This window comes from Pteropus medius, unplaced genomic scaffold (assembly GCF_902729225.1).
Source record: "Pteropus medius unplaced genomic scaffold, Ma_sr-lr_union100, whole genome shotgun sequence".
Lineage (NCBI taxonomy): Eukaryota > Metazoa > Chordata > Mammalia > Chiroptera > Pteropodidae > Pteropus > Pteropus medius.
The window spans coordinates 31,820,788-31,836,360 of NW_024354875.1; the positions used below are offsets into that span (position 1 = coordinate 31,820,788).

Consider the following 15,573-nt stretch of genomic DNA (forward strand, 5'->3'; position numbering starts at 1 on the left):
CAAGATTAGGATGAGGAAGAGAACAAGCTCTCAGGAAGAGCAAATGATGCCAGAGGATCGGATAGGGTAGCTCTGTTCCCTTCCCTGGTTAAGAGCAACTAATGAGGGCTGTCTTATTAGTTCAGTTCCACAGCTATTTTTGCTTCATACTTTAGCCTCAATTGTAGACTAAAGTCACTAGAGCAATAGTTAACTACTACTGGGGTTAGTGATTTGCACTATGCTTGGTTAGCACAGAGGAATGCAAACATCTTTCCCTGGGATGTTTCAGGACAGCTGATCAATCTGTCCAGAAAATTCTATTTCAAGGACTGATAAACTTTTTCTGTAAAAGGCCAGACAGTTGTCTTTGTGAACTACGTACGGTCTCTGTTGCTACCATTCAACTCATTACGGAGTTGAATGGTAGCAACAGAGACCGTACGTAGTTCACAAAGCAGCCATAGACAATATGTAAACAAATGAGTAGGCCCGTGTTCCAATAAAACTTTATTTATAAAGACAGGCAGTGGGCTAGATTTGGGCCACAGCCACAGATTGCTAACACTTGCTCTATCTAATGGGTACACTGATATTGCTATAAGAATGACTTAGAATGATCATGACCAGAACCAAGTTCTTCTGGCAAAACTAATCTATGGTATTAGAAGCCAGAATAGTGATTGCTCATCGTGGGTCTGAGGGGTTATGGGAAGTATTGTAATTGAGATGGAACATGAAGAAGTTTTTGGGTTACTAGTAATATTCTGTCTCTTGATGTGGGATTTGGGAAAATGTATGTGAGTATTTATTTATGAATTGTGTAAATTTCTGTGTGTATTCAATAAACTATTTTTTTAAATAAAAAAGAACCAAGCTGTTTTAAAGAAGAAATGATTTTAAGAAAAATAAGGTAGAAAATCCTATCTAGAGTGTAGATGTTCAGCAAAGTATTTGTGGGTTCCCAGTAAGGTAGTAAGGACATAGGAGAAATTATTTTGTGTGTGCTTTTTAAAAAAATTGTGGTAAAAAACATATAACATAAAATTTACCATCATAACCATTTTTAAGTATACAATCCAGCAGTGTTAAGTATATCTGCATCGTTGTAAAACATCTCTACAACTTTTTCGTCTTGCAAATCTGAAACTCTGTACCCATTTACCAACTCTGTGTTTCCCGTCCCTCTAGGCCCTGGTCACTGCCATTCTACCTTCTGTTTCTAAAATTTGACTATTTTAGATACCTCATGTAAGTGGAGACATATAGTATTTGCCTTTTTGTGACTGTTTTGTTTCATTTAACAAAATGCCCTCAAGTTTCATCTAGGTTATAGCATGTGACAGGGTTTCCTTTCTTTTTAAGGCTGAATAATATCTCATTGTATGTATATACCACATTTTGTTTATCCATTTATTTGTTGGTGTACATTTGGGGTGCTTCTACCTTTTGCCTGTTATGAATAGTGTTGCTATGAATATGGGTGTACAAATATCACTTCAAGACCCTGTTTTCGATTTTCCTTTTTTTGCTATATGTCCAGGTGAGGTAGTTAGATCATATGATGGCAGTTTAATTTTTATTGTTTTAAAAAGTTTCCATACTGTTTTCCATAGAAGTTGCACCGTTCTACATTTCTACCAACAATGCATAAGGATTCCCATTTCTCTACATCTTCACCCACACATTTTCTGTTTTTGTTATAGAAGCTTAGTTCCATTTTTTAGAAGCCATTTTGAAGGCTGGCAAGTCCTTACCTAAATTAAACTCTAAATATCAATGCCGCCAAGAAAAGTACCTCACATCCTTATTGAAACTTTGTGTTTATCCTAGAAGCCCAGCAACATTTTGATATGACTTTACTTTCTCTGCTCAACTTTTTGAATTTGCTGAGCATTCCCAACAAGTGAGATACACACAGCAAAGGAAAAAAGTTAAAGTTGTATTTTCCTATCTTGTTTGAAATGCCACTCATGTGTGTGTCTCTCTCAGAAAAAGCAACAATATCACTACCAAAAGAGCAAATACAAGGTGAATACATAATTTATTTCATTAACTTTGATCCCAGTCTACTGGAAAAACTGGGAATTCTCTCAAATGGAACAAGTGGTTTGGCAAAGGTAGAAGCTAAGGACTCTCCAAAGCAATGACACAATTAGGAAGAAAAGACACTAAAGTGTGAACTGAATCAGTGGAAGGTAAAACAGAAAAAAAGCCAGGCTCCAAGAGCTATGACATTTAATTGCCTACCTTGCTCTTCCAGAAGGATTCGCACAGCTGAGTTTTCCTCTACTTTTTTCCTGGCTGCTGCTTCTTCTTCTTTTGACCATTGCATGTGATCCCTATCAAAATATAAAATGTCTGTAAAACATGCTTTATAACTGAAGAAGGCAGAAAAAGGGCGGCAGGGGATGCATCTTTCATTCTAGATTAGTCAAAGACATGATACAAACGAATCCATGTCAAATGAATATATTTTGTGTCAGATGTTCCTTCTAATAGTGCTAGTACAACCCTGGAACTCCTACGATTCTTTTGGTTAAATGTGGTTGAGCTGCAAGCTCCAGCCGCCTTTGGAAATGATTGCTGAAAATATGTCCCAGGAGATGGTGCAAGATTATTTGGTGCTGGTATGGTTTACTGTAGTTTACTCTAAGGCTAAATTCATTTGCCTTTTTGTTAATTTATGAACAGGGCATTCTCTAATAGTTTTTGAATGCTGCTTTTACAATACTTATATTTTAATACTTTGCTGTCAAAGAGACATGATTTAAAATATTTTATACTTATCCTGTTTTTAAAGTAACTTTAGACGTTTCTTACTAGCTGCCTTAATTTCTATAAATGGGTTCATTTACATTTAAATGATAGACTACTTGATATAGCATATAAAAGGGTCACCTTTCTAAGATCTGGCACTTTCATTAAGTATTTTTTAGTTTCAGAATTTAATTTCCCTATATGAAAAGATATTATTTCTGCCACAAAAATGTCTTTCTTGGAATAGAAGCAGCATCTTTATGTAAAAAAAAAAAGGTGATTTTCTTGGTTTTGTTTTCCCAAAGTTTGCATTTCTCTTTTTGCAGTAGGTAAAACTAAAATGAATGATATAATTTCCTGAATAAACCATTTTTCTAAACAATAATTAAATCACATTTCCCATAATTCAAGTTCCATATAGCTTATTGATCATTGTAAGAAAAACCACTAACAATATCATATGACATTCATAGCTATCTAACTGAGGAGAAAGGGGTAAACTATAAAATTCTTGAGGTATATCATTATGGTGACTGATAAAACATTAACTGAGACATATATGAAGCTGGGACTATGGACAGTTTATACAGGAAACATAAAAAATCCATTTTGATTGATTCTCTTGGATAATTGCAAATGAAATTAGGAGCTGGTTAATGGTCAGATTTCAGAGGATCTCAAATGTGAACAGTTTAATAGTGTGCAAGACACAGTGAAGCAAAGGGACTGGAGGAAAGGAGAGCAATCAGAAGACTATTGCAGTAATCTAGGATTAATGAGTCCCAGGACTAAGGTGGTAACAATGGAAAACAGAAAGGAAGAGTGGAAAGAGAGACACTGTGATTAAAAACTGTTATGTCTTGGAGATTAACTAGATGTAGGGAGTAGAGGAAGAATCAAGAATGATTTCAAGGACTTAAAACTGAGTACCAAGAAAACTGGGGGTAACAAGGACAGAATAAGGAGTTGATTTTGGTGGAATGATGATAAGCTTGGTACTATTTTAAGTCATGTTTATGCAGTCATATGTGAGAGGGTGTTTTCCAGTGATCTGGCTATAAATATACCACTGAAAGGTGAGAAACTGCTTTCTTTTAAGAAGGATTAAAACTGGTATACTGAAGTCACCGGGAGAGCAAGTAATAATGTAAAAATCGAATTTCACACATGAAAATTTAACCACAATTATTTCAAATAATCCTAATCATTTATAACCCAAATAATCATTAAGAAGGTTTGTCCCTTGCTTTAATAAGATTCAAATAGATTTTTGTTTTGGCTTATTTTAATATATGTGAGTAATCACATATATAACTTGGAGCTGGCAACTATACTTTATATATTAAGTATATATACATACAGAGAGAGAGAGAGAGAGTGAGAGAGAGAATGTTATTAAAGACAACAAATCGTTTATTGAGAGAATTGTATTATTAAAGCTTCTCATATATAAATTTCTACAACATAGAAGAAAGAAAATAGAGCAATCCATCTCCCTGTAAAGAATCAAGCTCTGAGACAATGAGAGTATATGTGGTCTTTAGCTTCAAGCATTTGCTTTAAACTGTTAGTTCAACTTGCTTCTTCCTGAGTATTTAACAGATTTAGTTATTTCTTCAATTGCTCTAACTTCCTTACACTGTTCTTTATGTTGTTTCATTTTCTTAACTGCTAAGTGAGGGTAATATTATACCCTAAGCCACTGCAGAACAGATTTTCCACTGTACAGTTACAGAATCCCCACAGAAACCTATAAAATGTTCCTACTGTATTTATGAGACTTCCTCCAGACCTGCTGCTTTATGGCAGTTCTTTATATTAGAAAAGTCTGATTCACGTATACCAAAACTCAGCAGCAATAAGAATCATTCAAGTTTATAACTAACTAATAAATATAATTACAATAGAACTTAAGAATAGAAACAAATAACTAACAAACAAACTGAAAATAATCAGGTAATTAACAACAACTACTACTACCACCCAAGGAAAAAAAGTGGCTCATACTATTTGACATATGAATTATACTTCTGGGGATATACTGTAACAAAGTAATTCAAAAGAAGAGAGAAGTCTGGTACAGAGATGTATCTGTACAATAATATTTACTTGAATGCCAAATATAACAGTAAAAAAATTAGAAACAACCTCAGTGATAGGGTAATGAAAAAATTATGGTAACTCAAAGAAATACTATGTAGACATTTAAAATGATAAATATGAAGGTTATGTAACAATGTGGAAAAGTGTTTATGATATAACACAGGTTAAAACAGCAGATTCCAAAATTACATATGTATTATAATCACAGCTAAATAAAGTTATATATGTACTGCGTGAAATAAAAACAATTATGTTAGAATAATGGAATTAAGAGATAACTGTCTTAAAATTTACTTAATATTATAAAGTTGCTTCAACTAGAGATAAGTTTTTAAAAACTCTATTTATATAAAAACAATATTGTATATTTAAGATATACAACAACAGTCATTAAAACTTTACATCATCCTCCTTGGGGGAAAACCCCATAATCCTTTTAATAAAAAGGAAGATATATTTTCTTTAAAAAGAAAGATAAAGTAAAAAAAGAGAACCGAACAGAAAATACAAAGTTTACTGAATATTTTTTTGAATTTGAGAAAAAGCAACCTCAAAAACAAAAGATAGGATTTTTGAGTAAGAAATTTCCATAAGATGGCTGGTAGAATTAATATTTTTTATAATTTTGTGGCAGTCATAAGTCCTATGACCTCGGGTTATACATAAGTATGTATACATCTGTGTATTTCCTATTCCTTTATATGTACGGTACAAGGAAATGATGATTCCTTGCTTTAGCTTTAAGTTGATGGCTATAACAGTCTAAATAATTGTGCATTTGGCTTGCTTTGGCATGTTAAAACACACACACACAAGCCAATTGTTTACCTTGAGTACAAATGTTTTTGAGGATCCTACCTATAGAAAATTCTGCTGAATGTGGTGCTACTTATTATAATTTTAATAATCAGATATAAACCAAAGCACCCAGTGTAAGCTATGTGTAGAATGTTCTTCTGTCTTTGTCATTTACAGTGCATGCAAGTCTCATTATATAACAAAATTTAAAGACTTTTTTTTATGGCTTCAGTGTGTTTTATTGGTTTTCTTTCATAAGGACAACTTTAACATATTTATTATGTTATGTTAGGTGACTAGCCAATAAAAAATAAAATATTCTTATGTAAAAAGAAGAAATGGAGTTTACTAGTTTCAGCTTAAAACTATATCAATAACCCTTAGTTTCATAAGTCATATTTATTAGTTTTAATAACAGAAAATTTTTAAGAGAAAAAGTTTTACCTGTCATTTAAATATCCTAATAAATTAACAGTTAATTTTACAAGTTCTCTTCCTATATTTGTGTACACACACACACACACACACACACACACACACACTTTTTTCTATATAGCTAAAAAATCTTCATAAATGTGATTTAAAACTTCTGTATAAGACTTGTGATTTTGTCCCTAACAGAGTACTTAATAATGGACTTACCCTCCTGCCATAAACAATGATAAGAATGGATAAATATATAAAACAACTGTTTTTAGTCACTGGACTACATTTCAGACAGTGTAGGACTGTGATCCTTAAGAGAAATACAAAAGGTCAGTCCCCACATTTACCCTGGCTTTCTGTCTGGGGACATGTTCTAGACTGGTGCAGAAGTGGAGTCCAGACAGAGAGTGGCTGTCTCACTGAGTGTCAGCAAAATGTTGAAGAAGAGGGAGACAAACTGAAGGGAAGGCCCCTGAAGTCTGTAAGAGAGTTCTCGCAGGGTTTTTAGCTAGTGTTGGCTGTTCACCCATAGGATAGCCTAGTGGAGAGGATTCTGGGGGTGATGGTGGAAAAAAGAGAACTGATTGGACATAGGCAGTGAGTGCTTGCAGATATTAAAGTTCTGACTAAGACAATGGAGGGACCTCTCGGAATATCTCAGGTATACAGTTAAGACCCCAGAAATGCCATGGGTGAGTACCAAAACGGTCTCACCCTAACAACACCTAAAATTAAATATGATCTGACCAAGAAGATTTGGCAATAATTTAACCACTTGCCAGAAAAAAACTCAGCGCCTTAATGATGACAACATAATCTAGATTCTATATAGGATATCATCCATAATGCCTACCATACAATCAAAACTATTAGCATGTGTATTTAAAGAAAGAGACGGACAGAATGACTAGATAGGGACACCTCAGTAAAGAAATGGAAACTATTAGAAGGATATTCAAGAACCAACCCTTATATAATATCCGAATTAAAAAATTAATTGGGTAGGATTGACAGCTAACAGACACCACAAAAAAGAAAGGGGCCATAAACTTAAAAACTTAAAGGTGTAGAAATTGTCCAAAGTAAGAAACACAGGAAAAAAAAAAAGAAAAAAAAATGTATATGTCTTGGTAACCTATGGGATAATACAAATTAGACTAAGAAACACATAAATTGAAGACCCACTCAAAAATAGAGGAGAAAGACTGAATAAGAAAAAAACTGAAAAAATACTGGCTAAAATTTTCCAAATTTGATTTCAAAAAAAGCAACCAGGAAGTCCAGGAATCACAGCAAACCCCAGGCAAGATAAATACACAGAAAACTGTTGAAAACTAAAGATAAAGAGAAATCTTAAAAGGAGCTTTTATATACAGAGGAAAAGCAATGCAAACGACAGCCAACTTCTCGTCAGAACCAACAAAGGCCGGAACACAAAGGAATGGCATCTTTAAAATACTCAAAAGAAAATCTGTCAAAGTAGAATCTACATACAATGAAAATACTTTTTAATATTTTAAAATAAAGACATTTTCAGATAAACAAAATTTGAGAGAATTTGTTACCAGCAGACTCTACAAGAAATATTAAAATCTTCCAATATAATTAGATGAATATTTGGAACCATGTTGTCGTAAGGTTCTTACATTTTATATTAAGTAGGACAATATTAATTCTGACTGTTTAAGTTGGGGAAGCACATTGTAATCTCCAGAACTGTGGTTCTCAAAGCGTGGCCTACCCTTTCATGTGGTCCATTAAGTTAAAACTATTTTCATAATAATACCGTTATTTGCCTTTTTCACTGTGTTGACATTTGCACTGATAGTTTGAAAACAATGGTGGGTGAAACTGCAACTGCCCTAATATGAAAAAGGCAGAGGCACCAAAATGTCCTCGTGGTCATTATATTCTATACCACCATCCAGAGGGTGGTGAATACACTAGTTTTTGTTTTTCTAAAACATCAATTCATTAAAGTACGTGCTTGATGAAACAGTAAAAATTATTTTATAAAATAATGATGCTTAGGTATACATATTTTTAATGTGCTATGTGACGAAATGGGAAGCACACATACAGCAGTGCTGTTGCATACTGAAATATGATGCCTGACTTGCAGAAAAGCACTTGTACTAATGTTTGCATTTTGAACTAAACTATCTGCTTTTTATTTTTTTATGGAATGCTATTTTTACTTGAAACAGCAACTGTAGAAAAACTATAGTTATTCAGACTTGGCTATTTGACAACCTTAATAGTAAATGAAATAAAACCACCACTTTAAGAAAAACAAATGGCAATATTTGTTGACCAAGATAATTTTGTGCTTTCAAGCAAAAATTAGAATTTTGGAAGTTTCGTCCTCACCATGAGTTTGATAGCTTCCCAATACCTGGAAATTTTTCCTAATGAGATTAGTGGTGATCTTAACAAATGTGATTATTAATTATTGTATAATGAAATGTATCGGCATCTGGAAGAGTTTCATAAAACATGGAACCAAAATTTTCCAAATTATCCATGCATGATGTTATAAAATGATGCATAGATAAAAGATTTAAAGTGCATGACATACTAATGGAATATAGCAGAATACCACAAGTTTATTGATATTTTTTTAACATGATTTTATATTCCATATTGCAACTAAGAAACTACAACCACTGAGATTTAGTGATAGTTTCTTAGTTATGATATGGAATATTGATAGTGTCACATTAAGAAAAATACCTAAAATTATCTCAAAAGTCTTTTTAAAAACTCTCCTTTATAAATATATATCTATATTTATAAATTTTCTTCACATAATTCAACCTAAACAACATATCACAACAAATTGAAGAAGCAGATAGAAGAATCCAGCTTTTTCATTAAGCTGACATTAAAGAAACTTGCAAACATTTAAAACATTGCTACTCTTTGCACTAAATTTTTGGGAACAAATAGATATTTTCATTAACATATGTAATTTATGTTAACATGTAATGAGCTTACTGCTGTTTTAAAATGAATTAATAACAATTTTTGATGTTTCAGTTTTAATTTCTAAGATGAAATATATCAATAGATATAATAAACATAAATAAAAGGTCTTTGGGGTCCTCAGAGATTTAAGAGCATAAAGGGGTCCTGAGATCAAAATGTTTTAAATTTTGCTCCAGAATAACATCTGAAAAATAATGCAAAGATTTATAGCTAAAAAGCCAGTAGAGAAAATAAAAGAATAAGACAAAAATAAAAAATAAAAAGAAAGATAACCAAACAAATTGTATTAATTTACAATGCTACCAGGACTGGGTGTTATTTTCAAATTCTCTTCCCCCTCCCATTATTTTAATAGATCTAAAAAGGGTATCATACTATTTATTCGTATTTCTTTTACTGTTGTGTATATTCCCATACGCTCACATGTACTTCCTCCTGTATCAACTTTCTATCTACGACTGTTGCCCATTTATCCATATAACAAAAGGTTTTAGTACTTTTCTAACAATAAAACAAATATTCAAATGTTAACACTGAATATGGTAGTGGAAAATCATTTAAATTTTGTGTTTCTCAGTTTTTATATTAGTAAAGTAAGAATAATAGTTCTTAAAACAGTGTAAAATTATGATTAAATACTTTGAAAGTATAATCAATTGTAAGAGGCATCATGACTTCATGGATGTTAATTGGTGAAAAATGTCTCAAAATGAATGAAATATAGTTTTTATAGGTTTATCAGCTAATACAGTCATGCACCACATAAGGACGTTTAGGTCAATGACGGACAATATATACAATGGTAGTCCCATAAGATAATAATGGAGCTAAAAAATTCTTATCACTTAGTGATGGCAAAGCTGTTGTAATGTCATAGTGCAATGCATTATTATGTGTTTGTGGTGATGCTGGTGTAAATCCTATCATTAGGTGACACATGCCTGTAATTAACTAACTTCAATGAAATCTTTTCTACTATTGACACTAATTTATAGTTTTGACTCTTGGCTGCCAACTTCTCTTTATGGCTATAATAAATATTTTTGTTAATTATTTTATTTAAGCCAGTTTTTTAATAAGGAATGAGTGACTTACAAAAGACACAACAAACAGAACCACTGTCCTCTCACTTCTGCATACAATGGAATAGAGGTCACAGCTGCTAGAAGAAACCAATACCTACTTCACTTGTTAAACATTTATTGAGAACCTATATCTATTGGGTACTGGGCTGTGAATTGGATACATGGAGATGAAGACTTAGTAGAACTCAAAATTGTTGAGAAGATGAGGAGTTATAATCAGTTATTAAAGAATAATGAATTTATCAGATAAAGAATAAGATGGGAATGGGTACATGAGGGCATTCTTTTTATATAAAAATTCAAATTCAAATAATACTAATGCATATAAAATTTAAAGTTTCATCTCTACTTGTCATCTTGAGATAAACACTGTAATCAGTATGATGTAGACCTTTCCATACTTTTCTTTGTATATAAAAATAAAGATATACACATGTAACACATGTACAAGAATTCCTTTATAAAAATGAGGCTATACTAGAGATACTTTCCTGTAACTTTAATGTCATATCATAGCCATCTCTTGATATCAGTATATGTATATCTCATTTTTATAAATTGCTACTTTACTTTCCAATGTATGGATGCAACCCTATTTTTAATAGCTTTACTTAAGTATAATTGACATATAGTAAACTGCACATATTAGAAGTGCACAATTTGACAAGTTAACACATGAAGACACTCATGAAACCATTACCATAATCAAGATAATAAATATATCCAACATCCTCAAGTTTCCTTGTGCCCTTTTATAATTTCTCCCACCTCCCTTTCTTACCAGCCTTCCCTGTCACAAATCTGCCATCTTTCTTAATAGATTAGTTTGCATTCTCTAGCACAGTACAGTAAGAGTACAGTATATACTCTTTATTTCTAGCTTCTTTTGCTAAGCATAATTTTGAAAATCATTCGTGTTTTTGTGTATATCAATAGTTCATTCCTTTTTATTAACAAGTAGTATTCCATTATATAGTCATACCACAATTTGTTTATCCTTTTATTTGTTGATAGATATTTGGGTTGTTTCCAAATCTGGCTATTACAAATTAAGTCACTATGAACAATCATATATAAGTATTTGTATGGACATACGTTTTGTCTTGGATAAATATCTAGAATGGAATGGCTCAATCATGTACCAGGTACATGTTTAATTTTTTAAGAAACTGCCAAGCTGTTTTCCAAAGTAGTTTTCCCATTTTACATTCCCACCAGCAGGGAATGGAAGTTTCAGTTCCTCTACATCCTCACCAACACTTGTTATGGTCACTATTTTGAATTTTGGCTATTCTAACAGGTATGCAGCAGTATTTCACTATGACTTTAATTTGTATTTCCCTAATGACTAACGCTGTTGAGCATCTTTTCACACAGTCACATCTATGTATCTTCTTGGTGAAGTGTCTATTAAAATATTTTGCCTGTTTTTTTTTTTGGGTTGTTTATTAACTTTTGAGAGCTTTCTTCTATATATTCTCATTACAACTCTTTTATCAACAATAAAAATGAACAAACTATAGTAAGGATGTAATGTATAGCATGGAAACTATAGTTAATAATACTGTATTGCATATTTCAAAGTTGCTAAGAGAGTAGATGTTAAAAGTTCTCATTATAACAAAAAAAATTTAAACTGTGTGGTGATGAATGTTAACTAGCTTTATTGTGATTACTTCACAATGTATACAAATATTGAATCATTGTTGTATATCTGAAACTAATATGTCAATTATACCTCGAAAATGCAAAAAACAATAAATTACTGACACACAAAACAGCATAGTAAATCTAAAAATAATTATGCTTAGTGAAAGAGGTCAGACAAAAAAGAGAGTACATATTCTATAATTCCCCTTACATAAAATATTGGAAAATGCAAACTACTCCATAATGCATAATAAGTTCTTTCTTCCTTCTTCCTTTCGTTTTTCTGCAGATAAATTCTCTTGATACCTAACCTTATTCAAAGACTTGTTTATCTTTTCTCCACTTTTCTGTAACTGAGGGTGTCAGAGGTGGCAAGGGGAGGGGAAAACTCTACTGAGTAAGTGGGCAGTCATTATTAGGGGCCCCCCTCTTCTTCTTTCGAGAGTCATTAAGCCTCACGCTAGGTTTCACTTACAGTTACAATGTGTCTTATTCCTAACAGGTTCATCTTGGGCTTTGGACAGTTCCCTCAATTCAGCATGGAACCCTAGCAAATGGTGAGCCCTGTGATTTTCCTTGCTCTGCTGAGACTTCAAATTCCTCTGCAATAGGTAAGAATGTCTATTTTCGAGGGTTCTTTCTCAGTCTTTGCTATGGCTGTCTAATGAGTATTAGTATTGATTTGACAGCTGATTTTCACTTCCTAATACTGCTTCTGAGGGATGAAGGTGGGTTAGGAGCCACTCCAACCACACATGAGTCTACAGTTTCTTTCCTTGGTAACTAATTTTCCACATTTCTAAACTTCTTGGGTTGCTGTTGGTAAAGTTTTTGCTTGCTTTTACTATTTCTTATTCATTTTGTTGAAAGAGGAATACTTTTTCAGATTTATCCTATCTTCTTTACCCGGAGGATTCAGGTTTATTGGTGAAACAGACTAGAGCTCCTTTAGAACAACGACCATCTCTTATTTCTCTTTTGAGTACTCCACAGAACCTAGCCCAGTGATTGGTACATGTCGATATATAAAAAATGTCAGGGAAAAAAGATATCACTTCATGTTCTATAATGATTAACTCTAAGGATCCTGAACAACAAAGCCTGAGTATTTATCCTAAAATACTTCTTTTGTCACACCACTCACCAAGTCTCAAAATATGAAGCCTCTCATCCAACTGGGCTGGTCTGTTTGCTCGCTTTGGCATATATCTCATGTATTTTCAAATGCAGATCTTTGCTCGTGTCACCACCTGTCTAGAACGAATGGTCTTCACTATTCAACTCTTCCTCATCTTTCAGAGCCCAAGTGAAATCCTACCTACTCCACAAAGCCTCAGTGACTTTTCTTATATCCCCGTCTCAGGAATCTGTCAGTTCTGCAGACCTTTCCTACAGGAATCTGTCAGTTCTGCAGACCCTTCATTGGCTTCATCGCATGACTTGGCATACACTCCTCTATGCTGTTTACTTATTCATTGGTGTATATATCAACTCTTCATCTAATAACAACAAGAATTTTAGTGAGCACTTACTACTACTAAGAGTTTTACATATTTATTTCTTTTAATACTCACAACACCCTGTGAAAGAACTTGCTCAAGTTCACATAGCTGGAAAGGGGGTTAGAGTCAGGATTTAAATTCAAATTTTTTTTTTTTTTATTCTGAAGCCCATATTTAGCCACTATATTAACTCTAAGTCTAGTTGTAAACTTCTAGTAGACATGAACTGAATCGTAATATTTTTCTATATTGATTCTCTTATTCAAATATACTTACTAGGTGTCTATTACATGAGAAATATATATGAAAGCTAGCTATGAAATAGACATAAGCTAAACTCTTCTCTGAAGAATCACATAACCGAATAATGAGGGCAAAACAGACACATAAATAACAAAGTACTTGTTAGAAAATGGTAATAAGATAGCTGATTTTTATCATGTATATTTTATATTATATATACTAATTTAATTCTCACAACCACCATATGAGATACACATTATTATTACCATTCCATTTTAGAGATGAGGAAACTGAGGCACAAAGAGATTAAATAACTTCCCAAGGTTAGACAACTAGTCAGTCTGTGCTCTCAACATCTTAACTAGGCTGTATCCCATGACAAATGTCATAATGGAGGTGGACAAAGAAAATTCTTCCTATATTAAAGAACTGTGTGTGAAACAGGGCAAGAGGAATCAGAGATAAATACAATTATATAAAGAAAATTCATACTATATAGTAGGAAAGAATTCTTGATATCTGAACTCTATTTAAATTCTGGAAACTGTCTATTATTTAAATGGGTTATGTAACAGAAAGTCATTTTGCAATATACAGGATCTACAGAGAATGGCTTAGCTCAGTGCTTTTTAAACTGAAGGTCACAACTCTTTTAGTGAGTCATGAAATCATTTAGTTAGCCTAATCAACACTTAAAAAAAGAAACAGAAACAGTAGAATAGAATAAATAGAAACTATCTGTGCATGTCTTGCATGGTAAAACTGGACAGGAAACTTTTGTTCCTGTTTCATGTATTTGCATATGTTATATGTACATGTAGGTCCACGATGTAAACTGTACTTCATACTGTGGATCATGCCAAAAAGCTTGAAAGCTACTAGCCTAGCTGGCTTAGGCATATGATAATACAAGTGCTTACTGCTTCCTTATAAATTTCAGGGATCCCCCAAAAGTTCTTACACGCTGAAACTTGGAACGGTATGGACTGAGGAGTGATTTTTCCAAGTAACTGAGTAAGTTCTTCAGTAAAGACAGATGTCTGGGCCATGTCTCAAAAGCATTCTGGATATAGTTTCATGTCAGTGCCCCCAAAATTGATAAATGTACTAAGTATAATTAAAAGACGATAAGCAGAATAAAAAATGGTTCAGTTACTGTGGAAAACTGTTTGGTGGTTCCTCAAAAATTTAAACATAGAATTACCATGTGACCCCACAATTTCATTCCTAGATATATACCTCAAAGAATTTAAAACAAGGACTTAAACAAGTGTATGTACATGCATGTCATAGCGGCTCTATTCACCAAAGCCAAAAGGTGGAAAGAGTCCAAATGTCCATCGGTGAACAAATGGATAAACCAATTGTGGTATACACATACAATGGAACATTATTCAATTACAGAAAGAAATTAAATGCTGATACATGCTGCAATGTGGACAAAGCTCTAAGACATTATGCTAAATGAAAGAAGTCAGACTCAAAAGGTCACATATCATATGAGCCCATTTTTATGATATATCCAGAAGAGGTAAATCCATAGAGACAGAACACAGATTGGTGATTGCCAGGGGCTGGAGAACTGCAGGGTGAGTGAGGGATTTTACTTTGGAGTGATGGAAATGTTTTGGAGCTAGATAAAGGTGCTGGTTGCACAGAACTGCGAATGTAATTGATGCCACTGAATTGTTTATTTTAAAATGACTAATTTTATGTTATGTGAGACTTATTTCACTAAATTATTAAAAAATAAAAGCCTATAGGCAGATGTTAACACCAGTAATACCAATATCTGGAGGGCAAATCTTTCTCAGGATATTAGAAACTGAATAAAAAGGGGTATCTTTAATTTTTCTCAAAGTAAATTTTAAAGGAGGGTCATATAGAATAAATAAATAGTCCTTACTATTTATCTAAACTAGAGACTACAGGGAAAAATGAACTGAGAGAAAATTGGCACGTACTTTTCCAGAAGCATCTTTAAAAAATATAAATTCAACAAGAGAGGAAACATTACTATACTTAAATGTTAAGGAGAG

General features: G+C 32.9%; 1 protein-coding gene across 2 annotated transcripts in view; it reads right to left on the minus strand.

The window, feature by feature from the left end:
• Nucleotides 1-15,573, minus strand: part of METTL8 (methyltransferase 8, tRNA N3-cytidine) — a 61,749-nt gene that overhangs the window by 20,538 nt on the left and 25,638 nt on the right. For both annotated transcript variants that reach the window (XM_039855946.1, XM_039855948.1), the window contains one exon: nt 2,230-2,321. In XM_039855946.1, coding sequence (XP_039711880.1) covers nt 2,230-2,321 — 92 coding nt within the window. The remainder of the gene's footprint in view (nt 1-2,229; nt 2,322-15,573) is intronic.